A 25,177-nucleotide genomic window follows, 5' to 3' on the forward strand; every position below is an offset into this window, starting at 1 on the left:
TGATTGAAAATCGAAACTTAGTATGTATTTCAATTTTGAATTTTCGAAAATATGGGAAACTAATTAATTTTAAATATTTAAAATGAAATATATTACCCCAAAATTTTCAATTTTCAATTTTCAAATCTGAATTCACAAAGCTCACAAGTTCCGTTCAAACTTCCACCATATGAATGTGTATTAAACTTTAGCATAAGATAATCCGACAACCATAGAGAGTAGATCTACGAGCAATCACACATATACATAAAAAAAATTGTCCGTCCGTTCAGGGGCGGATCCAGGTTATTTTGGGTGGGGGGCTAAAAACCTTTTTGGAGTAAAATGATATAAAATTTAACTTTGGAAGGCTAAAATGTATAAATTAATACAAAAATAACCCAAAAAAAAAAAAAAATTCTGCAGGGGCGGGGTCCGCACCCCGCCCCTTCGTCCGTTACAAGTGGTCTAGTATGTGAGATAATATAATAAGAAATTATCGAGTTCGGATTCTTTTTCTCAATATTGTGTATTCTTTTTTATTGAAAAAAGAGAGAATAGATTATATGTAGAAATGTATGATTACTCACATAAATTTCATATATTATATATATAATAATAGCCTTTTTCAAATAAAGAAGATTGAATTAGTTCAAAAAAATATATTCCAATAATTAATTAACCATCAATTATGATGGTCAATTGACAAATATACCCTTATTTTTGTTCGGAAGGAGTCTTCTGACTTTATCTTGTGCCGTTGACTGAGAGACAGTGATACCCAAAAAACCATGTCCGCCGAGACGGATGCTGTACTCGTCACTCTCCATGAAACCCTAGATTCGTGCTCCAAGGTAATCAATCGCCGGACTGATATTTCAATCATCAAAATTGTTGCAGTTTATCTTCAATTCTTATTTTGTTTTGATTGTTTGTTGCATGCAGTTGATTGAAGCGGGTGATTACAGAAATTCCGATCAATCAATTGCCGAACTTGCAGATTTCCTTGAATCAATCTCCGAATCTCTAATCGCAGCAGAATCTGAGAATGGAGATTCTGAAAATGCGGCTGTTGAAATTCTCACTCAAATCCATGAATACGTGGCCTCGCCGGCGCTCAATCAGGTACGTGGAGGGCATGATTCGGATTTTGTGGGTGCGAGTTTTCTGATTAGTTTGTATGTTTTTTTCAGGAAATTGTTGATGCTTTAGCGTTTGTTTTGCCCATGGCCGCGGCGAGATTTGGCTGTGCGTCTACAAGGTCTTTAGAGCTCGCTGGGAATGTGGTTGATATGTTTGTCGAGAGATGTAATCCACGTGATATGTTTTCAGTTCTATGCGAGGTAATTGTATAGTTTGTCTGGTCTACTAGTAATCGAATTGAATTTGGCTGCTTAAATGGCTTTTGCTTTGAACTGTGATTTGTGCGGATTCAGTTTTCGTCCATAGCTGTCCCGTAAAATTGTAGTCTGTATTTTGAGGTTTTTGAAGAGGCTTATTTAATTCTATCCTGGTATGGTTTAATTTTCTTCATTTACGATAAAAATATTCTTAGCTTTCAGAAGTACTTGGATTTTCTCTGTTTTGAGAATCCACTCTTTTAATATATCTCGAGAAGAGGCTCAGTTTTTCTAAGTAAACTACATTCATCTTCTCATTGATATATATATATATATATATATATATATATATATATATATATATATATATATATATATATATATATATATATATATATATATATATATATCAGCTTCCATGTGAGACCTCACTATTTGTCATCCAGAAGTGAGAATGGCTTTAATGACTAGACTTCCGTTAGTTAATGAGCATGCTATATAGAAGGGTCACCTTACAGTACTTATTTGTCACTTCTTAAACCGAGCAGTGAAAATATGCAAATGTCTTTCTCATATTCGCTCTAGACTGGTATTTGTCTTTAATCTTTACAATATGTCGAATAATTTTGGATATACCCATCTTTTAACTCCCAGGCAATAAGTTCTCCGAGCGATCTTTTCGTGATTCCGGGCTATTTCATACCTCTTCTTAGTGGGCTCAGGAAAGGTATACTATTTGTTTATATGTTATATGTAGGCTATTTTATTTCTCTGGCCAAGAGAGGTAATAATGTCAGGATATGATACCATCGACTGCCCTGGTATCTTTATTATGTTAGGAAAATTATATGCAGAGGAGTGAATCTAGTCCAAGTGAAGAACATAAATTCTTACTTATTTTTTTCAAAGGACGTGCAAGTTAATCTGTGAATCTAAACTTGTGTATTGTTTGTCTATAATTATGAATTTTCATGCCCATGATATCCATTTTCCTCAAAATATCAGCTCGTGACAATTTCATGTTTTGTCCCATAGTAGGTTTTCCAATCCTCTGCACATTGTTTGTCTAAAAACGTGCACTGTATCACCAGTTATGTTTCAAGGTTAATAGGAGTAGGATGATACAAACTACAAAGTTGAAACTGACAACCAGTTCTAGATGCTACTCATGTTAAAAGGTTTACATGCAGCAAAAGGATGGGTGCAACTCTGTTGAAGGCAAAGTACTTATTCGATCTCATACGAACGTTTCCCTAAATGAAAAATTTGCGCTTTTAACACATTTATTTCTCATTTTCCTACAAAATATATGATTTTCCTTGAACTTGCAGATGAAAGTCTACCCATAATGAATGCCAAGCCTCAAAGATAGATTATGTTATCTTCATCTTGCAACAATTATATTTCCTTAGTGCTCATATTCATTGCTACCTTGCCTTGAAGTATAGAGTGTATAGGATCTTCCTTCGGTTAATGTACAGTCATTCATTTTTTCCTGGTTTCAGTTCTCGTTTTAATTCGGACCCGGCATTATAAGCAAGTAAAGGTTGCAGTTCCGGTTATTCTTAATGTTTTAAAGGACATGTCTTCTAAGTCGTATGATGAAGATACGGACTGGGAGAAGTTGTTCCACAATGCAACTGGAGTGGCCTACTCTATCAGAGCAATCTGTGTAAAATTGGTATGTCACATCAGCAATGCTGCTTTATTAATTTAATGATTTAGTCCTGTATTCCACCAGGCTTGAATGGATGTATTTATTTCCGATGGCAGGAAGGAGAAGACAAGAAGAAACTCCATGCTTTATTAGGCCTATATGTCTTGCAGATCATGGTGGAGAATTCATTGCAAAAGTGAAATTATAGTTCCGACTGTGAAGTGACTTATTGACGTCATATTTGTGATAGGACTTCGTACTTGATGTGCAGGCTCTAGTTTCGGTTGTAATGGCAAGTACGAGATGTCTTCCTGTGGTGATAGAGTTGTCTGACCTCCTTCAACAATGTGAATTGTCGTATATTGGTTTGCTAACAGGCTGTGAGGTTGATATGATTTCTGAACTAGTTCTTGGAGGTAAAAAGTTCTTACACTCATATATATCATGAGACATTTTTTGGGTTGTTTGGCATTTAATGGTAGTCATTTGTTACCTAAAATTACAGATGATAGTGAAGATGGTATAGATTGTTTTTCGCAAGTCAGGCTTGGAGCTGCAGTTGCAGGTTATTGATTGAAAACTTGCTATTATTAGTCAATGATGTTACCAGTTTCGCAAATATTGATGTAATCATATTTATTGTTATTTTCTGCAATAATAATCCAGTAATTTGGGGTTACAAAGCTACGGAAGTTGCTATTGCTGCCAAAGCTGATCTGACCACTGTCATAGTGGAACTTCAAGGTAACCTCACTAGAAGATGGGAAGCCTTAGCAATGTTGAAGCACATTTTCTCAGATACCAATCTTTCATTCGAATTAAAGGAGCATAGTATCAAATTCCTTCTATGCATTATGGATGGGATTGCATCACACTCATACACTGATCGTGTAGACTACTCAGAGTATTTTGCAACTCTATATACCTGTTTGCAGGTAGTTGGTTGCCATCCTCTTAAGTTCTTCCCTCCAAATTTTCGTATTCATAGTATCTTATAATTAAATCCGGTTGTCCCTCTTAGGCTATTGAGATGGTTATCATGTATGCTTCAGATTCTATCCTAAGGAAGAACGCATTTAGCGCATTCAAAAAGGTAAAGTTTTTTTTTTCTTCTGCTATATGCTTTTAGGCTATTGTTGCATGAACTATTCTTGAAGAGTCTTTAGATTTTTTAACCGAATACTTTAAATGTATACAGTCCGTTGTTTTTTAAATCAGGTGCTTGCAGACATTCCAGCTTCTATCAGATTTGATGTCTTGAGTGCTTTGATAAAGAATAGTGACGCTTCTTCGATGGTAAGACCTTAGATACTTAGAAGCACAAATAATTTTTTTAAGCGTATTGGAGTGAGAAATTTAATGTTGGAACATGTGAATATTCTGTCACAGGTTGCAATACTTCTAGGTTGCTTCAAAGAAGAAATGCTCCGAGAAAAAAATGAAAGAAATTCATCAAAAGATGCTGTCCTGAACAGTGAAGTTAGTCAAGCTACACTGTTTTGGAATCCATGTGTGCTTGAATTGCTGGAGGAAGTTCTCAGGCCTCCAGAAGATGGATCTCCATATCTTCCCGAGTACAGCGATGCAGTAAGTGCTTCCTTTGAAGCTAGGTCTCATGCGCTTTATGTCGTTTGTTTTTTCGTATTGCTGAATAAGCTTACGTGCAATTGAATAATCCATCTTCTATTATTTCCTCTGCCTGCAGGTTTTATCAGCCCTTAATCTCTACAGATTTATTTTGATTACGGAGTCAACCGGTAAAGCAAACACACACCTTTTATTTATATATCAATTACTACCCAAAATGTTATCTGGTTACTTCCGTAATATTTGTCTCTTATTTTTCCTGTCCCATTGTATTTTACAGATAATTCTAACCGTACTGGAATATTATCGGAGGAGAAATTGCACGAGGTGTATAAAGAATGTCTTGTACCGCTACATACATTAGTGGAAGCAGAAATCGAAAACGCTAAGAACGAAGAAGTAGAATCAGGTATCACATGTGCTTTGAACCCTGTTGAGTTTGTTCTCGACCGCTGCATTGAACTTGTCCAACACAAGCTCAAACCATTATAATGCTTTACCTTTTTGAGAGTTAAGTATCAGGCAATTCAACCAGACTTCAAATTTTATGAATTATTATTTGGTTCAGCAAATGAAAGGATTAACAACAAAATTTTGATCATCTGTTTCTTTTCTGCATTAGAAATTTTGTGTGTATTATTTGGAGAAGAAAGGGCCCACCAAGTATATATGTAAGGACCCAAATAGACGGCAAACGAGATGTCGGAGTGTGTTCGAACCTATAATACTGCAATATTATACAACTCTTGTAAATAAGAGCTTTTTTTTCCTTGGTAATTTAGCCTTACCCCATGTGGTATTTGTAATTTTTTTTACCTAAAAAGTGAGTAAAAATAATATTAAAAGTGTAAAATTGTTGCAACAATTTAATGATAAAAATTACATCCATTTTTCCAAAATAAGTATAATTTAAGAATTGTGTCCGATACTTGATCTCATTTACGATCATCCGACTCAATAGTGGATTCGGTTGCCGACTGCTGACCAATTGCTGCCGGCGGAAGTGGTGAGGGAGGCTCTTTTATACTCACTTGGTTTGAGCCCCCGCCCTCGCCCCCGCCCCCACCACCACTGCTCCCACCGCCGCCAACAGTTTTCCTGTTGGGCTTGTTCTTCTTTACCTTTTGAGCCCATCCGGTGAGCTTCACTTGTATATCTTCACCAAATATTGCCCTATTGAATGAGCTTCCCATCTTCAACCAAAAACCCAAGATTTTAACAGTTATTACAGAAATAATACAACCTATAATTAACACTATACATTATTTATATGTAACCTCAAAATTGAAAAAGAAGCACCATTCAATTCATTACCTGTGTTACAATAGCATATAGTGGCAATGTACTATAACTGCATAGAAACTGGACCAGCACCCTGTGCAACAATCATCAATATACTATAATCAAATTCTCAATGAATTGCATAATATATTAGTTTCATGTGTTGTTCGTGTATACACCGTTATGTAACTTACCCTATCACGAGACGGGGGATTATATACCCGACTTGTCCCATGATGCAAGAATTGAAACCATACATAACCTGCCAATGATGAATTTATGAAGCCAATTAATTAAATTAGAATATGTTTCTTTCATATAGGTAGGTTATATATAGATGAAATAAAAGGATGGTCTTAATTACCAGCATCCAGAAGAAAATGGCAATCTCGAAAGAATTTTGAAAAAGAAGTATGTGTATTAAAATGAGGACGAGACGAGGTTTGCGGAACCAGAAATGATGATCGGAAGGTTTAACGACAAGCTCCCCTGTTACAGCAACATGCCTTTGGGCAACCTCTTGTGCTAGTTCTGTTATTATGTGCTCTAGTTTTGTGCCCACTATCAGCAATAGCTATATATATACATATATCATAGGGTAGAAAGAATAATTTAATACTAATGTACAAAAATAATTTGGTGAAGAAAAACAAAAATTGAAATATTAAGATTTGTTTACTATTAAGGGCAGAAATGCAATCCAGAAATATGCATGCCAACCTGCAATCGAATGTTCGTAATTACGCTAGGGGTTGTTTGTCTTTGACCACTTTTCGATCACATGAAAGTTTATGCTAATAAAAGTCGGAATAAGTAGAGATCAAATGTTTCGGAAATAAAAAAGAACTCCGGAGAAAAAGTTGATGTAATCTTACCATGAACATTGAGTACCAAGAAAACTACCACAACAATCCATAGATACCAACTGCAATTGACACACACAAAACTGACTAAGATATATTGCATTTGGAAACAATATATATATATATATATATATATATATATATATATATATATATATATAGTAACAAAACTGACCTAATTCCGACGACTTTCCTGAAATCGGTTTCGAAAGCACGCGACATGTACTTGTAAAAATTGAACTTGGGATTGTCCCTGTAGTGATTCTGAAAGGGAAAACAGTACCACTTGTTGTACGTGTTGATCATATATATATATATATATATATATATATATATATATATATATATATATGTATGTATGTATGTATGTATGTATGTATTTACCATGATGAATCCTCGTCGGAGAGTGGTGTAATCGGACTCATTGACAGATCCGTAAAATTGCTTTAAGAAGGAATGCTGATCATAAAATCAAAACAAGCCATGATCATATATATTGGACTAGTTAATTAGGTTTCATTTGATACATTATGGGACTTACTTACCACCCAAGTCAGCAAAGCGGAATCTTTTCCGCATACACGGAATCGGGCCTTGATAAAATCATGTTGGTGGACATGTGTTACTTTCTCCTGCCCTGCACATATTAATTAATCACTTTCATTATTATTCTGTTTTCCTATTTCAATTTTAAATGTGTGTTATAAATATATATACCTTGTTCAGGATCTTGTTCTTCCTTTTTCTGAATAGAGTCTTCCCATTGTTTCCACTGCCGTATCTGTGTTAATTAATTAATTACCAGGTTTTAAAAATAGTGTAAATAATTCACTTGGAAAAAAAAAGATTTATATACACTAAAGTTAGTTATAATTACCTTTAAAGTTCCGAAGAGAATGGTAAGAGCAGAGTAAACGACGTGGACAACGGCTAGCACGAATATGAATATGTGAAGATCGTGCAATGCCTTTAGAGACAGCAATGCAGCCATACCCTTTAACAAAATAAAACCGACATTGTCGTATATTATTATATTAGTCGAGGGCTCGACTCGAGTTCATGTGAACTCATTTACACTCACTATCTAAACTTAGTAATGAAAAAAATAATTACTCAATGAAGTATTCCAATATTAGGAAGAAAAAAAATAAGGTTACCTTTTTTCCGCAGTAGCCTAGAGACTCAGACGGTCCGGCGAGAAGGCGGCGGTGGCCACCACCACCGGCGGTTGATTTACCATGATGATCGTCGTTGTCGTCATGATTTGGTAGTGAGTTGTTGCAAGGTAGCCAATGATTAGTCAAGTGTTTAGGTATGCATATTGTACTTATTCTGTTCTGGAATACTGTCAGCAGCAGAGATATAAATCCCAACAGCATCAACTCTGCATCAATTTATTTCTATTCATTAATAAATTTATAAATAAAAAAATCGAACTAATTTTAAAATCAAGAACTTCTTCTTAACCTTCTTTGATCTTTAGCAAGGCCTCGAAAAGGGGTCCTTGTTTTTTGTTCATCAAGAACTGTTTCAACATTAATTATCAACATTAAGATTAAATTAATCATATGTCATCAAAATTTGATAAATTAATGATAAAAATAAAAAATAAAACCTTGCCAGCATAGTGAAGGACTCTTTCGGCAGCCAAGGAAATGGCGACGATGACCGTACAAACGAGAGCCACCACCCATGTAGGTGTATATTCCAACGACACCCCTTCTCCTCCTTCTCCGGCCATCTATCGATAATCAATTATATATATATATTTCAATACAATTAATAAAGACTATATTATGTTAGTTTTGTACGTGCAATATATGTATATATATATATATATATATATATATATATATATATATATATATACACACACAGACACACACATTATAATGAATAAAGAAGTATTGGGATTAAATTAGTAGGTGATATATATATGATGGAATGAATAATATTCTTGATGCAGGAAGAAGATAGTTGCAATGGTCCAGAAAATGTTGTTAAATTGACGAAGACTTCCACATAATGATAAACAACATTTTCTTTTTATTATTATTATTTTGTTTTTTTTGAATGAATTATTTGAGTGATGATATTTTTTTGTGTGTCACATCTATTATTCAATTTAACGAATAACGATATAAACATGGAAATTTAATTTGGTTTGTTTTTATTGGTGTACTGTTTTCTTTGACAACTTGGTGCTGATGCTACTATACCTCTCATTCATTTTACATAGTACTCAATGGGCCTCTTTGGTTGGAGGGCTTCGAAATATAGAGAGGGATGGGATGGTTAATATTGAGATAGAAGTGTTGACAAGTTATACTTACTATGACATTTGGTTCGTGGTATTATCTCGGTACTGATAATCCCCAGACCAACAATACGCCGTTTTGTGTACTTGATTCCTGTGGACCTAATTGGTAATTTCCGTAAAAGCCCTTGACATATTGTATAATAATATATCGATTTTCTGCTTCATCTCCTGTTTTCACAAAGCCCCAACCAACTGCAATTTTTAACCACAATTTCGAACCCTAAATTGGAAATCGGTGAAAAATAAAATATGCCATTCAATCGAGTTAAATCGTTGAATTCGTTACATCATCATGAGTTCTGGTAGTAGTAGCTCCCACCGGAGAACGGGCAGCAACAATTTCAGCGGAGTGAAGATAAATCGGGAAATGCCAAAATATTGCGATTGCGGGTACATGGTCGCCGTACAAACTTCATGGACGGCTACAAACCCAGGACGACGGTTCGTAGCTTGCCCTGAACGGGGGGTAATTTGTTTCCCCATTAAATCAAAATTTATGGATTTATTTTAAGTAATTAGGTTTTTGTATTACTCAACCTTAATGACCGCGATTTTTATGTTGGGCAACTTTTGGGTTACAAGTTAAAACCAGAGAACGGCTATTGCAATTGTTTGTTACTGTTATTCAGTGGTTCTTCAATATTGAAACACTATATTAAGATTTTGTTTTATGCAATGAATTATCTGGTGTCGTATTAAATGCCTTATTCTTAATTATCACAACTGAAAATTTCAACGTTGTTAATCTGGTGTCGTAATGTAAAGAATAATTTAAACATTAGTTCGTAATGTACTGACTTATTTTAATTTCTAGTTCATATTCATACAATATGTTTGATGCTAACGAATTGAACATACAATTTGAGGTTAATGGTTGTCGTTTTTTTAATTGGTGTGATCCTGAAATGTGTGATAGATCGAAGCAAATTATATCAGGCTTGCTCAAGAGAATAAACTATTTGGAGGCGCAAGTTCCATTGGAAGTCTCCGCGTTGGTTAACAAAATATCGGATTTGGAATCCCAATTGCAGCAGCAGAGTGATGGGAATGGGAAGAAGCGGGTAACTATTACGTCGGCCCGTTTAGTTTTCTGGGCGGCTTCGGTATCAGTGGCTGCTTTACTCTTTTATTTAAGAAAGCGTGTTGATATGCCTAATTGAGCCAAATCAATGGGCCTACAATTTCCTTACATACTGGGCCACGAGCCCAATATCGAAGACCATTATCACCGATGCCCAATCACCTTCAAGTAAGGTTTGAGCCCGACAATCTCAACTAAGCTATAAATAAATGTTTGAACTCATTCCTTAAGGTACGTCCTATTAACTGAGTAATACTATCAATTGTATTCTCTGGACTATTTTCACTATCCACACGTCTGACTTGAGTGTCGGAGGGGTTTCCGCCGGATCAACCCCTGGCTTAGTTCATGTGTGCTCCTTTCGCAGGGACCTCAGGATCATCAAGTTGTCAAGCTACTGATCCGCTTTGCTCTCTCAGCTCGTTTTCTACACTACATCAGGTGATCTAAGTAATTAGCATCATCATTTTGGCGCCGTCTGTGGGAACGATGCAAACCAGATCACGTAGCCAACAAGATCCTCCTGAGGCGTCTGCTCGGAGGGAAAATGACACAGCTAACAACCTCCCGGTCCGTGGAGGCTCTGGCTTGCCACCTCCTCCACGTGCCGCGGATTCGCCTCGCGAGGTTCAGGTGATCCCCCCTCGGGACCCACAACTCGCCGATCCACCACTCCCTGCTCCTCGAACGGTTCAAATAACTGAGGATGCACTCCAACACATGATAGCAGAAGCTTCAACTCGCGCTGCCACAGAGGCCGTGACCCAATATATCGCCACGATGGGAGCAAATGCTCCCAACGCGATACCAGCACCTGCTCCACATGTGAAGCCACCTATGGCACCACCGCCAGTCCAGCTTGATTACTCAAAATTTATCTACTTGTTTTCGATGGGTCCTTCATTAAAACGTGACCACGGTCCAAACATACTTACAACCCACGAGGTCTAACAAGGGGCACGATCCCGATACAAAAATCTTGAGAGCCTGATCCCCTCCTCAAGTACATCAAGCACAAGGCTATATCTAAACACATACAAGTAATGCGTCAAAATATTGACAATATCGATAAATAATAACTCCCACGAGGAGAATACCAGCTCCGTGCTACTACATTATCGCGAGACAACTCCCACGAGGAGATAACTCGATCAACTCTATTACCTCACGACGAGACAACTCCCACGAGGAGATAACTTGATCCGAGCTACTACATCGTCGCGGGATAACACGGACGACTCAACTAACTTATATCGCGACAAATTGGTCGCGCTATGCGCCAACGCGCCTTCACTCCCCTTTCGACACACGCTCCAACGCGTTTTCGCACACCATTGACTACTACAATTTTTACTCTCGACACTAATTGAGCCAAACCAATGGACCCACAATTTCCTTACATACTGGGCCACGAGCCCAATATCGAAGACCATTATCACCGAGGCCCAATCACCTTCAAGTAAGGTTTGGGCCCGACAATCTCAACTAAGCTATAAATAAATGTTTGAACTCATTCCTTAAGGTATACGTCCTATTAACTGAGTAATACTATCAACTGTATTCTCTGGACTATTTTCACTATCCACACGTCTGACTTGAGCGTCGGAGGGGTTTCCGCCGGATCAACCCCCGACTTAGTTCATGTGTGCTCCTTTCGCAGGGACCTCAGGATCATCAAGTTGTCAAGCTACTGATCCGCTTTGCTCTCCCAGCTCGTTTTCTACACTACATCAGGTGATCTAAGTAATTAACATCATCACGTGTCTACATTTTCTACGTACGTACTCACTCCGCTTATAATTGAATTGAATGGATTATTTATTAAATTAACAACTCAATTAACCAATAGGATTAATTAATCAACAACTTCGTGTTAGAACAAGGGGTCATTGCAAATAAGCCTATTGATATGCATAATTGGGCCAACCCAATGGACCTACAAATTATTTACATACTGGGCCATAAGCCCAATATCGGAGATCATTATCACCGAGGCCCAATCACCTTTAAGTAAGGTTTGGGCCCGCCAATCTCAACTAAGCTATAAATAAATGTTTGAATACATTCTTTAAGGTACGTCCTATTAACTGAGCTATACTAAAATATGTATTATCTGGACTATTTATACTATCAGCACGTCTGACTTGAGCGTCGGAGGGGTTTCCGCTGGATCAACCCCCGGCCTAGTTCATGTGTTCTATGATCGCAGGTCTCTCAAGGTCATCATGCTCGTGAGCCAGTGATCCACTCTGCTCTTCCAGCTCATTTACTTCAACTCTCTAAGGTGATCTAACTTTAGCATCATCACCTATCAATGAGTACTTATTCATAAAGAGATCCAGACAAAAAACTCTTTTACCCACACATGGTCCAGATTTTTGTAAAGGACTAAAATAACCCTTCATACTTTAATATGCTCCAATTTCATCATTAACTTTATTTAACCTCAATTTGACCCCAAATTTCACAAATTATTCAATTTTGACCCAAAACTTTTTTTTTTTTCATAAACTTTTATTTTCCCGCCGGTTTCCGGCGTTGACTTTTCAATTTTTTTTTCTTCCGGATTTTTTCGCCGGTTTCCGGCGTTGACTTTTTCGATTTTTTTTTTCTTCTCTTTCATTCTGTAACTTTTTTTTTCATTTAAACACCAATATTGCTGTGATTGACAGTAATATCGACTATATTACTGTTAAACAAGTAAAATTAACTAAACTACTGTTTAACACAGTAATATTACTATATTAATCTCTAGCACAGTAATATTAACACAACAAAACTCATTATTATTGTGTAATAGAGTAATATTATTATGTAGACCGTTCAACAAATGTAAACATAATAAAATCCAAAAGAATTAATATTACTATAACAACAGTAATATTACCGTCAACCACAGTAATATTACAATAATAGACAGTAATATTATTACGGTACTCCGTGAATAACTCAAACAAACAAAAAATCCAAACGAAATAATAATATTGATGTGGTTGACAACAATATTACTATAACAACAGTAATATTACCGTCAACCACAGTAATATTATTGTGTTTACAGTAATATTACAATAATAGACAGTAATATTATTACGTTACTCCGTGAATAACTCAAACAATACAAAATACCCAAACAAATAATAATATTGATGTTGTTGACAGTAATATTATTGTGTTTACAGTTATTTTACTATCAACGACAGTAATATAATTACGTTAACTTGTCAACAAATCAAACAAAATAAAAAAACAACAAAAAAAATAAATAATAATATTACATTAATTTACTGTCAACGGCAGCACAATTACATAAAAGTATTGTCAACAGCAGTACAATTACGTTAATCAACTTTCATTACAGTATAATTACGTTAATTTACTGTCAGTGACAACACAATTACGGTCAACGTTTAGCGGCGGACGTAAAAAAAAAAAAAAAAAACTTAAAAAGACACTAAAAAAGTCAACACCGGAGACCGCCGGTCAACGCTGGAAACCGGCGAAAAAATCCGGAAGAAAAAAAAAGAAAAAAGAAAAGAAAAAAAAATGAAAAGTCAACGCGGCAAAAAAAAATTTATTGAAAAAAAAAGTTTTGGGTCAAAATTGAATAATTTGTGAAATTTGAGGTCAAATTGAGATTAAATTAAGTTAAGGATGAAATTGGAGCATATTAAAGTATGCTCCAAAAAAAAGTCAAAATTGAATTTTTGTGGTCAAAATTGGATTTTTGTGGACAAAATTGATTAAATTCGGGTAAACAATTAAAAATTGGGTATAAAGGGTTGAGGGTAATATTGACATATACATGAATATTTTCTTTATTTATAATAAATATTAAAGGGATGAGCTTATTAGTGAAAAATATATAACCCGTAAGAGCAACCCATAGGTATTAAATAAATTATTGTCCATTTTTCATTGAAATTTATTGAAATTTTATTTATTTTTTTCCGTTGAATCTACTAGAGTTATTTTTAAGGAATATTTGGTTCCTTTTTTTTTTGGGTGCATTTTTGCACCTCTAGGAGATTGAGTATCAAATTAAGTACCACTTTAGTGCCTCCATTGGAGTGAAATATTTTCACTTTAGGCAATCAAAATGGTAGTTTTGTAATTTAATACTCCATTTGGTTCTCCCATTGGAATTGTTCTAAACCTAGAATAATACAGATGTTTGGTTAGGGACGTATGCACAAAAACCCCTTAAAACAATCACACCAAATCCATATACCCGTCAACCACTTTGTAATATAATAATACTTCGAAAGTGTTTGACTAAACGTATAAGATGTTAAAAGAAGTTTATAAGATGTTTTATAGCTTATAAGCTCTTCCAAAGTGTTTGGTAATTTAAAAAAAAAAAATCTTACTTTTTTTAAAAATAAGCTGTTAGAGAGCAAATAAAATCTTTTTAAAAAGGGACTTAAGATATAGGTCCCTGGTGACAAAACTTATTAGAACTAAACGACAAGTTTAACTACACTTTTGCTTCACATCCTTTATAAATTTCATTCCAGAAATGCCCTTCATACACAAAATATGAAATATGCACCAAGTAATATTTAAAGTGCATTTATTATTTTTTATTCTGCATTTAACAATTTCACTTTGCATCTAAGATTTTTTTATAATTTTTATTTTTACGTAGAAACACGTTACTTTTTTTTTTTTTTTTTTTTTTTTTTAAATTTTCGTATTTTTAACTATTATAGAAATCTATTTTTTTTGTTTATATAATATTGAAAATTATGAATTTAAAAAAAAAAATCGGTCATAGACATCTATAGACACCCATAGGAAATCGTAGAAATTTAAAAAAATACATCTACCCCACCTTTTTATCTAAGATCTTATAGTGAGTAAAAATAGGAAATAAACTCATTATCCAAACACTCTAAAAATTAATCTTAAAAATAAGATGTAACAACTTATCAACTCTTAAAACATGTTATCAGACCCAAGAGATTATCAGTTGTTTAAAATAAGTTTAACAAAAAATAGTAACCATTCCTTGTTTTCCTTTTTAGAGATCATTCCATGGCCACCACCACCAATTATAGAAAAACTATTTGGATGGAAATGAAGGTTTTCTGCCTAGGCCACCACCACCACCTCGGCCGTCGGGGTGGCTCCACCCTTCACGCCCGACACCTTGTCAACTCCCAAGACGGAGGCAATGATTGTAACAGTAGATATGGACTAAAATAGCTTCTACGTCGACCCACAAAAAAAAAAGAAAAATAAATGACAGAATAGTGATTTTTCAGATTCTGGTAATATTGTTTTGACGAAAAGTAAATTTGGGGAGTTGATGCGATGCAATCAACAAATTTTTTTTTTTTTTTTATTGACTTCATTGAAAACTTATTTTCTTCTTCACAAATATATTCCTTGAGCCACATGAATTAAATTAGTTGTCTATAATTGGATGGAGTTTTGTAATTCACTGTTGAAAACCTTCAATTCCATCCAAATAGTTTTTCCCGTAAAGTTTCCGGTCAGAAAGATAAAAAGGATGCATTTTGCCAAGTAAATGCTAATTGAAGGGTGCAAAGTGTCAAATTTGTAATTTAAGAGTGCAATGTGCCAAATAAGTGTATTTGAATGGTGTAAAATGCCAATTACCCATGGAATTATCAATATTCTTGCAGTTTAGTTTCTCAAAGTTATTTTTTGTTGTTTTAAAAAGTGTTAAAAAAATCAATATTAATTTGTAGAATACTTGGATTGCAATTCCATAAATTGTAAATTCGATTATTACTATTCTTAAAATTAGAGCTTCCTTAGAATTAGTATTTAACTCTATTTACCCTTAAATAAAATAGAAATGGATCTTTAATATTTAGAATCATCAATACAAATTTTTTTGAAGGGTCCGAGAGGGGTTGTACTACTCGGACCCAAACGATTTAATCTGGTGCGTAGAAAATAATTAGTAAAAATTTATAGTCGTTGATTTAAAGTACGAACTAGTACGATCCAGTACGAACCTATGAATTTATAAATTAAGGTACGAACCCAGTAAAAATAGATCGTACAAAGGTCGTACTCCATCGTACTTCATGTAAAATTACTTTATTAACCTTACATTATTAAACCACAAAATTAAAAGTAGGGTTAACTGTACTTTGCCCCTAACTTTGGTCATTTTTGCACTTTGCCCCCCAAATAAAAAAAAAATTCCACGATCATACCTCGACTAACTAATTTAGCCCAATTTCACCAATTAACCATTTTTTTACCATAATTTCAATTTCCGTTCCATTACTAATATTAAATCAAACTAAATACTAGTAATCATATTAATTGTAAAACAAATTTATTAACAAATTAGACGTCCAAAACTTTTTCTCCCAAATCAAAATCCCCCTCTTCGCGATCGAGAAATGCCCATCAAGCCACCTTCCTCACCTCCTTCTCGCCATGGAAGTTAAGGAAGCGGTTGTTTTTCGGCTGCCGAACCACTGTCAAGATTGGGCAGAAACATATATAGGGCTTCTTCAAAACCACCAAACGTAATTCTTTCATCAAATCAGACACGGTTCTTCGATTGGCTTTTGTAGATAGATTCTCCAAATAAGAATGAAGTGAGTACTTGTGTATTGTTGTGATTCGTTTCTTCATTGCACTGATCGAGATATGATTTTTTGTATTGTGATTCTTGTTATGAACTTAAATTTGTACGTATCAAGTGAAAAATGTCCAATCTCGTTGAATGAATGCTCAAAACATAATATTGTGTTTTTTGTAGTTGTTAATTACATGATTCCTCCATTTTTTTAATGTTAAGGTCACATTACCCAGGATAAGAGCAAAATTGAAGTTAGAAATTGTCCAAAAAAACATACACATAGGTACTAAAGTAGTTTACAAATATAATTAAAATGCAGAAATTATAGGATTGAATATCAAATTGTTAATGGTAGTAATATTTCGTTTATTACTGTAGATGGTGTCTTCTTTGTAGCAGATCATAATCAGACTAACATAAACATAATTGTTGTTAATCTTAACATAAATGAATTGATGTATATATATATATATATATATTCCATGTTTAAAGGCCATCCTCTGGACCTGATTTATCTACCAATACAATCGGTACATGGTCTGCAAATTAAGAAAAGTGTAATACACAGTTGATGATGCTAAAGTTAGATCACCTTAGATAGTTGAGATATGATGAACTGGAAGAGCAGAGTGGATCACTAGCTCACGAGCTTGATGACCTTGAGATACCTGCGATCATAGAACACGTGAACTAGGCCGGGGGTTGATCCGGCGGAAACCCCTCCGACGCTCAAGTCAGACGTGCGGATAGTGGAAATAGTCTAGAGAATACAGTTAATAGTATTGCTTAGTTAATAGGACGTACCTTAAGGAATGAGTTTAAACCTTTATTTATAGCTTAGTTGAGATTGTCGGGCCCAAACCTTACTTGAAGGTGATTGGGCCTCGGTGATAGTGGTCTTAAATATTGGGTTCGTGGCCCATTAGATAAAGAAATCGTAGGCCCATTGGGTTGGCCCAATTAGGCATATCATTAAGCCCCCCACTCTCGAGTCGATGTGGGGGCCATGTCGAAATGGGTTCTCGATCGTGTCGAGAGTAAAAAATGTAGTGGTCTTTCTTTGACATATGGCCTGATGGTGTGCGAAAACGCGTTGGAGCGTGTGTCGGAGGGGCGTGAAGGCGCGTTGGCGCGTAGCGCGACCAAGTTGTCGCGATGTAAGTTACTTGAGTTGTCGATGTTGTCCCGCGACGATGTAGTAGCGAATTATCTCCTCGTGGGAGTTGTCTCGTCGCGGGGTAATAGAGTTGATCGAGTTATCTCCTCGTGGGAGTTGTCTCGCGATAATGTAGTAGCACGGATCAAGTAATCTCCTCGTGAGAGTTGTTATTTATTGACATTGTCAATGTTTCGACGCGTTGCTCGTATGTGTTTACATATAGCCTTGTGCGTGATGTACTTGAGGAGGGGATCAAGCTCTCAAGATTTTTTTTATGGGGATCGTGCCCCTTGTTAGACCTCGTAGGTTGTAAGTATGTTTGGACCGTGGCCACGTTTTAATGAAGGACCCGTCGAAAGCAAGTAGAGAAATTTGAGTAATCAAGCTGGCCAGGCTATATAGATTCCCATAATATCTTTAAGTGTTTCTAAGGTTGTAATCGTGCTAACTTGAGCTTTTGATTGTGTAGTGAATTGCGAGCGAGTTGTCTCCTCGAGAGAGTTATCTTGCAGCGAAGTTGTAGAAGCATTGAATGACGCGCGACTGAGGAGCGTGCGGATTGAGGTCGCTCAGAGCGAGTTGTCTCATCGTGGGAGTTGTCTCGCACGAGTCTTTTTATCGAGTGAGGTGGCTGCACGTGGGAGTTGCCTTGCAACGGATTTGTAGTGCCGAGCGAGTTGGCTCCTCGTGGGAGTTGTCTCAATGTGGGTTGTGGTACCGCGAGTTGGCTCCTCGTGGGAGTTGTCTCGCTGCGGGTTGTAGTATCGAGCGAGTGGTCTCCTCGTGGGACTTATCTCTCTATGGTTTCGTAGACCCGAGGGGAGTTGGCTCCTCGTGGGAGTTGCCTTGCAACGGGTTATAGGACGAAGCGAGTGGTCTCCTCGTGGGAGTTATCTTGCTGTGGTTCCGTAGACCCGAGGGAGTTGGCTCGCAACGGGTTATATGACCGAACGAGTTATCTCCTCGTGGGAGTTGTCTCGCTACGGGCTATAGTTCCGAGCGAGTTGGCTCCTCGTGGGAGTTGTCTCGCTGCGGGTTCTTAATACCGATGGAGTTGGCTCCTCATGGGAGTTGTCTCGCAACGGGTTTGTAGGACCGAACGAGTTTGCTCCTCATGGGAGTTGTCTCGCAAGGGTTGTAGGACGGAGCGAGTGGTCTCCTCGTGGGAGTTATCTCGCTGTGGTTTCGTAGACCCGAGGTAGTTGGCTCCTCGTGGGAGTTGTCTCGCTACGGGTTCGTAGTACCGAGGGAGTTGGCTCCTCGTGGGAGTTGTCTCGCTGTGGGTTGGTAGTTTCGAGCGATTTGTCTCCTCGTGGGAGTTGTCTCGCAAGCCCCCCACTCTCGAATCGATATGGAAGCCAAGTCAGAAAAGGTACTGATCGCGTCGAGAGTAGATCGGTGTTGTTGTGTTCCGTTAGTCGTTGGAATGGCGTGGAGGAATAATAATTTTTATTTCCTCTCCGGAGAACGAGCGCTATATGGTGGGGCGCGTTGGAATCCTTGCGCGATTTGGTAGAGCGATTTGAGATTCCCGCCCGATGTGGTGGTGCGCAGTGGATGTTACGCGCAATTAAGTGAGTAGAGGGAGGCGCGCGCGCCAATTGATGGTCGTAATTTCGAGCGAGTTGTATCGCAACGGCTGTGGAGCGACGCGCGTATCTAGGACGCACGTGTGGATCGATGTCGCACGGTAAAGGATCACGTGGGTTGAGGTCGCACGGTAGAGGATCATGTGGATCGAAGTTGCGGGCGCGAATAGAGTTCTCGCGGTGGGGGAGTGGTTGGGGACGAAGAGTGCGCGCGCGTAGCGCGGATAGAGATGTCGGCGCGGGAATGCCGAAAATGCCTGCACGTTGCGGCTTGCAAATGGCGAAGATGCGCGTGCGTTGGGGCGTGCGATTGATGGAGATGCGGCCGCGTAGAGGCGCGCGACTAGAGACGGAGACGGGCATGCAAAACGCAGAGACTTGCGCGCGATATGCGGGGATATGGAACGCGTGCGCGGATGCTAGCGCCTAGATGCGGATGCGGAGCATATGTGCAAATGCGGGTGTGGAGCGTGCAGATGCGGATGCGAACGCATGCGCAAATGCGGAAGCAGAGCGGATGCGCGGATGCGGATGCGGACCGCATGTGCGGATGCGGATGTGGAGCTCATGCGCGGAGGCGGATGTAGAGTGCATGCCCGGATGTGGAGTGCATGCGCGGTGGCAGATGTGGAGCGCATGCGGTTGTGGAGCGCATGCGCGGATGCGGAGAGCGTGGATGCGGAGCTCATGCGCGCGGATGTGGAGCACATGTGCTGATGCAGATGTAGAGCGCATAGGAGCGGAGCGCATGTGCTGATGCTGATGTGGACCGCGCAGATGTTTAGCGCGCCGATGTGAATGCGGAGCGCTTACGGATGTGAACAGCACGGAAGCAGAGAACATGTGCGGATTCGGATGTAGACCGCGCAGATGCTGTGCGCGCGGATATGGAGCGCATGCTAATGTGGAAAGTACGGATGTGGAGCGCATGCGCGGAGGCGGAGCACATGCGCTGATGCAGATGTAGAGCGCATGGAAGCGAAACACATGTGCGGATGTGGATGTAGACCGCGCCAGTATGGAACGCATGCTAATGTGGATAGCGCGTATGTGGAGCGCATGCGCGGAGGCGGATGTGGAGGGCATGCCCGGATGTGGAGTGCATGTACGGAGGCAGATGTAGAGCGCATGCGGATGTGGAGCGCATGCGCGGAGAGCGCGGATGCGGAGCGCATGCGCGCGGATGTGGAGCACATGCGCTGATGCAGATGTAGAGCGCATGGGAGCAGAGAGCATGTGCTGATGCTGATGTGGACCGCGCAGATGTTTAGCGCATGGATGTGAATGTGGAGCGCATGCGCGGATGCGGATGCGGAGAGCGCGGATGCGGAGCACATGCGCAGATGCAGATGTGGATGCGGATCGCACGCTCGTCGCTAGGGGTGCGAGGTTGGGGATGTGTTATCGTTGGAGTAGAGAGATCATACCCAATTCTTGAGATGAGATGTGAAACTGTTGGAGTTGAAAGGTATGGAAGATGTACCACCCCTGTGACGAGATGTCCAACCATTTGGATGAGATGCCAAACCTTGTGGTGGGATGGCCCCCATCTTAGGATGAGGCGATCACGAACCCTGTTATGGTTTTGAAGGACTCAAAGTGTCGTTGACATCATTGGAAGGAGGAGCTCGTAAGGGAGAGGTGTTGGCTCTCGGAGGTGAACGTGGGCGATGTTGCGCAGTTCGCACTTCTCGACGATGAGTGAGTTGTTACATTCGATACCTATGTTCCGAAGTGCATGCACACGACACACTCGCTTGGTGGTTGTTACCTTATAGCGGTGGTTGTGGCACGGGTGGAGCCGCAGGAAGAGCGTTGACTCCTGCTATGGCGATGTATTGTGCCACTGTTTCAGGGGCAATACGAGTTGAAGTTTCCAAGGTCGTATGTTGAATGTCCTCTTCGGTTATCTGAACCGTTAAAGGAGCAAGGAGAAGTGGATCCTGTTGAGGACCTAGTGGGGCCTCGCGAGGAGCATTGACTCATGTATGGTGCCACTGCTTCAGTGGCACGAGTCGAAGCTTTCGCGATCATACGCTGAAGGTCCTCGTCGGTTATCTGAACCGTTCGAGGAGAAAGTAGAAGTTGATCATGTTGAAGCTTCCACGATCATAAACTGAAGGTCCTCTTCGGTTATCTGAACCGTTCGAGGAGCAATGAGAAGTTGATCCTATTAAGGACCTAGTGGGGCCTCGCGAAGGGAGCGTTCGCCCCTTTGCGATGATGTATGGTGCCACTGATTCAGTGGCAGCATGAGTTCAAGCTTCCGTGATCATACGCTGAAGGTCTTCTTCGGTTATCTGAACCGTTCGATGAGTAAGTAGAAGTTGATCTTGTTGAAGCTTCCGCGATTATACACTGAAGGTCCTCATCGGTCATTTGAACCGTTGGATGAGCAAGTAGACCTTGGCGAACGAAATATTTTGGGGGCAGAGGTAAGCCCCAGGAGTCGATAACCCTTGGCGAACGAAATATTTTGGGGGCAGAGGTAAGCCCCCAGGGAGTCGATAACCCTTGGCGAACGAAATATTTTGGGGGCAGAGGTAAGCCCCAGGAGTCGATAACCCTTGGCGAACGAAATATTTTGGGGGCAGAGGTAAGCCCCCAGGGAGTCGATAACCCTTGGCGAACGAAATATTTTGGGGGCAGAGGTAAGCCCCCAGGGAGTCGATAACCCTTGGCGAACAAAATATTTTGGAGGCAGATGTGAGCCCCCAGGGAGTCGATAACCCTTGGCGAACGAAATATTTTGGGGGCAGAGGTAAGCCCTCAGGGAGTCGATAACCCTTGGCGAACAAAATATTTTGGGGGCAGAAGTAAGCCCCCAGGGAGTCGATAACCCTTGGTAGTGTTTAAAGGCCTCCTCGGTTGTCTGATCCGATCGAGGGGCGGGAATAAGTGGATCCGATAATCTAGTGAGACATCACGAGGAGGGTCTCGTGGTGGATCCCGAGCATGGGGAGGATGAAGTGGCAAGCCAGAGCCTCCACGAGGTGGGAGGTTGTTAGCAGTGTCACACTCCCCTGAGCAGAAGTCTCAAGGCCTTCTTACGCGCTACGTGATCTTGTTTGCCTTCCCCCAGACGGCGCCAAAATGATGATGCTAAAGTTAGATCACCTTAGATAGTTGAGATATGATGAACTGGAAGAGCAGAGTGGATCACTGGCTCACGAGCTTGATGACCTTGAGATACCTGCGATCATAGAACACGTGAACTAGGCCGGGGGTTGATCCGGCGGAAACCCCTCCGACGCTCAAGTCAGACGTGCGGATAGTGGAAATAGTCTAGAGAATACAGTTAATAGTATTGCTTAGTTAATAGGACGTACCTTAAGGAATGAGTTTAAACCTTTATTTATAGCTTAGTTGAGATTGTCGGGCCCAAACCTTACTTGAAGGTGATTGGGCCTCGGTGATAGTGGTCTTAAATATTGGGTTCGTGGCCCATTAGATAAAGAAATTGTAGGCCCATTGGGTTGGCCCAATTAGGCATATCAACAGTAAATGTCTATGTAACAAAAAGATCGAAAAATATATTATTACCATGACAGATTATTAAAGAATAGAACCGCTGAATACTATGCCTATCTTCATCAACTAAAATTGTTAAATAGAAGTGGATTTGTCCATGTGGAACAATTTTCTTAAATGAATTCTACATGAGAAACTCGGAGTTATAGAAGCTCGACGTCTCTTCAAATTTATTGTGCATCCCGATCCCTCCGAATCTTTGCCTCAGCGACCCAATTCGGATTCAAACAACAAGCTCAATGTCTCAATACCACTCACTCCGATTCGCTCGTTGCAACAAGGGCTCTTGCTGAAAAACTTGATCTAACTGTATATGTGCAATTATCAACATTTTTTTTTCTTTTGGTTGTTTTATCTTGTATAACATGAGAAGCTGCTAAGAATTTTTTTTACTGATCATTGAAAAAAAAAAGAGAAGCTGCTAAGAATTTTTTTTACTGATCATTGAAAAAAAAGAGAAGCTACTAAGAATAATATTAAGAATAAAACAAGGACAAAAACTCAACTAAAAGCAAAGAGAAAAATTAATTGCACATAGAGTGACAACACAGATACAGGCAGGCTACACATTTTATAAATATATTCTTTTAAATTCAAGCATGGAGCGCAAAAACAAAAGAACGAATCTGCCATTTCAAACAGATATCTATAGTTTGCTGCCTGACACACTAATTAAACTGACCAAATACTCGAAACATATCCATTATAAGAACAACGAAGTAATTGATAGGAGATTATAACTTTAAGCAACTTTTGGACCTTGGATTTGTGATACTGCCAATTTTTTTTTGTGAGACGATCTGCCTGCGGGCAAGTAGTAAACGATGATTAGGGTTCATTAAAATAAAAAAACATGATAGAAGAGAGAAGCAAGATTCTCATTTCTTCAAGGCCAGTTAATAAATAAGTAGGTTTTTGTTTTATTTTAATTATTATTGTTATAAAATCCAATCTTATTTACTGATTAATAATTACTTGTTTTTTTAATTATGTTTAAGTTCTAAGGATTTTTATGTAATTTCACTAATGAGATAGGTATCGTACTTTTTTGTATGGGGTTCGTACTTATCCTATGTGGCGTAATTTTATTGGTAGATTACGGTCCGAGAAGTACAACCCCTCTCGGACCCTAGACAATCCCTACTTTCTTGGGGTTGTCTAGGGTCCGAGAGGGTTGTACTTCTCGGACCACTATGAGCCAATAAAAATATGACACATAAGATTAGTACGTACCTAGCAAACAAATGTACGATCCATGGATTACAAATGAAATTACATAAAACTCCCTTTCAATTAAACTTAAAACATAATGGAAAAATTAATAATCTAAAAGTTAATTATAAATCAACAAATTTTAAATCATATCAAATAGGGGTTGTCTAGGGTCCGAGAGGGTTGTACTTCTCGGACCATAAGATATCTAATCTGGTCCGTACGAAATATTTAAAATTTAATCATATCCATTGATCTTATGTACGACCTAGTACGATACCATATATTTTAAAAAATAGTGTACGTACCCAGTAAAAACACATTGTACCCTATCGTACACACATCGTATTTTATATAAATTACTTATTTAACCTTATAAACTCAAATCAATAAATTAAAAAAAAAAATCTCATAATCTTCATTTACAATAATAATAGTTAATTAAAAAATATTTCACGTGAAATAAAATCAAAACCTGCCAAATGTTCTTCCCCAAAATCACAATCTCTGCAGATCGAGATTTTGCAGAATTCTTACTTTCGTCCCTCTTGATCGTCCGCCGCCCTCTCAATCATTTTCCACGGCCAATAGAACCATGAAATTTGGAATTGTTGGGAAATATGGAGTCCTCATTGTCTCGATGCCCATCTCAATAGACGTAGAAATTTGGAATTCGAGTTTCAAACAACAAACAATTTCTATGATTTTTGTGTGTAAATACAAATTATTTTGTGTCCCTCTAACATTAACTTCATATATATATGTACGTGCATATATTAAGGTGCTTCGTTTATGTAGTTTGTTGTACTTTTGTTCTGTTCTTTTCTCGGTACATATGAGTATGGTTGTGATTTTGATGATTTAGAATTATACTGTGTGTTTTTTTTTTTTAATTGAAGTATATATGAGCATGGAAATTATTTGAAATAGCTTGTTTGCATCATAAGCAATTGTTTTAAATTTTGGGGCTGAGGATTGTCATTTTGTGCACCATAAGTAATCTGTGA

At 38.5% G+C, this 25,177-nt stretch overlaps 2 protein-coding genes across 6 annotated transcripts; one reads left to right on the top strand and one right to left on the bottom strand.

Moving 5' to 3' along the window:
- The first annotated feature begins 681 nt into the window (after positions 1–681).
- Positions 682–6,306, top strand: ALF4 (aberrant root formation protein). Of its 2 annotated transcripts, XM_088821049.1 has the most exons (15): positions 682–833; positions 925–1,104; positions 1,173–1,322; positions 1,974–2,046; positions 2,825–3,000; positions 3,093–3,152; positions 3,248–3,392; positions 3,482–3,541; positions 3,643–3,911; positions 3,998–4,069; positions 4,195–4,272; positions 4,366–4,563; positions 4,682–4,733; positions 4,844–4,972; positions 6,182–6,306. In XM_088821049.1, exons 1-15 carry the CDS (start codon positions 771–773, stop codon positions 6,202–6,204), a joined length of 1,728 nt encoding a protein of 575 aa, XP_088677175.1. In that variant the 5' UTR covers positions 682–770; the 3' UTR covers positions 6,205–6,306. The 2 variants fall into 2 exon arrangements, with proteins under 2 accessions (XP_088677175.1, XP_088677174.1); XM_088821048.1 differs by lacking the exon at positions 6,182–6,306 and having other exon boundaries at positions 4,844–5,155.
- On the bottom strand, positions 5,434–8,815 carry LOC105966889 (MLO-like protein 1). Of its 4 annotated transcripts, none has more exons than XM_088821051.1 (14): positions 8,323–8,815; positions 8,175–8,232; positions 7,865–8,091; positions 7,585–7,701; positions 7,425–7,488; positions 7,253–7,344; positions 7,092–7,166; positions 6,883–6,971; positions 6,720–6,769; positions 6,524–6,564; positions 6,209–6,418; positions 6,039–6,106; positions 5,878–5,938; positions 5,434–5,756 (listed from the first exon to the last, which is right to left on the bottom strand). In XM_088821051.1, exons 1-14 carry the CDS (start codon positions 8,446–8,448, stop codon positions 5,499–5,501), a joined length of 1,536 nt encoding a protein of 511 aa, XP_088677177.1. In that variant the 5' UTR covers positions 8,449–8,815; the 3' UTR covers positions 5,434–5,498. The 4 variants fall into 4 exon arrangements, with proteins under 4 accessions (XP_088677177.1, XP_088677180.1, XP_088677179.1 ...); XM_088821054.1 differs by having other exon boundaries at positions 8,328–8,712; XM_088821053.1 differs by having other exon boundaries at positions 6,720–6,819; positions 6,858–6,971; positions 8,328–8,682.
- Positions 8,816–25,177: the final 16,362 nt, after the last annotated feature.

This window comes from Erythranthe guttata, chromosome 7 (genome assembly GCF_056151865.1).
Source record: "Erythranthe guttata isolate IM_541 chromosome 7, IM_541, whole genome shotgun sequence".
Lineage (NCBI taxonomy): Eukaryota > Viridiplantae > Streptophyta > Magnoliopsida > Lamiales > Phrymaceae > Erythranthe > Erythranthe guttata.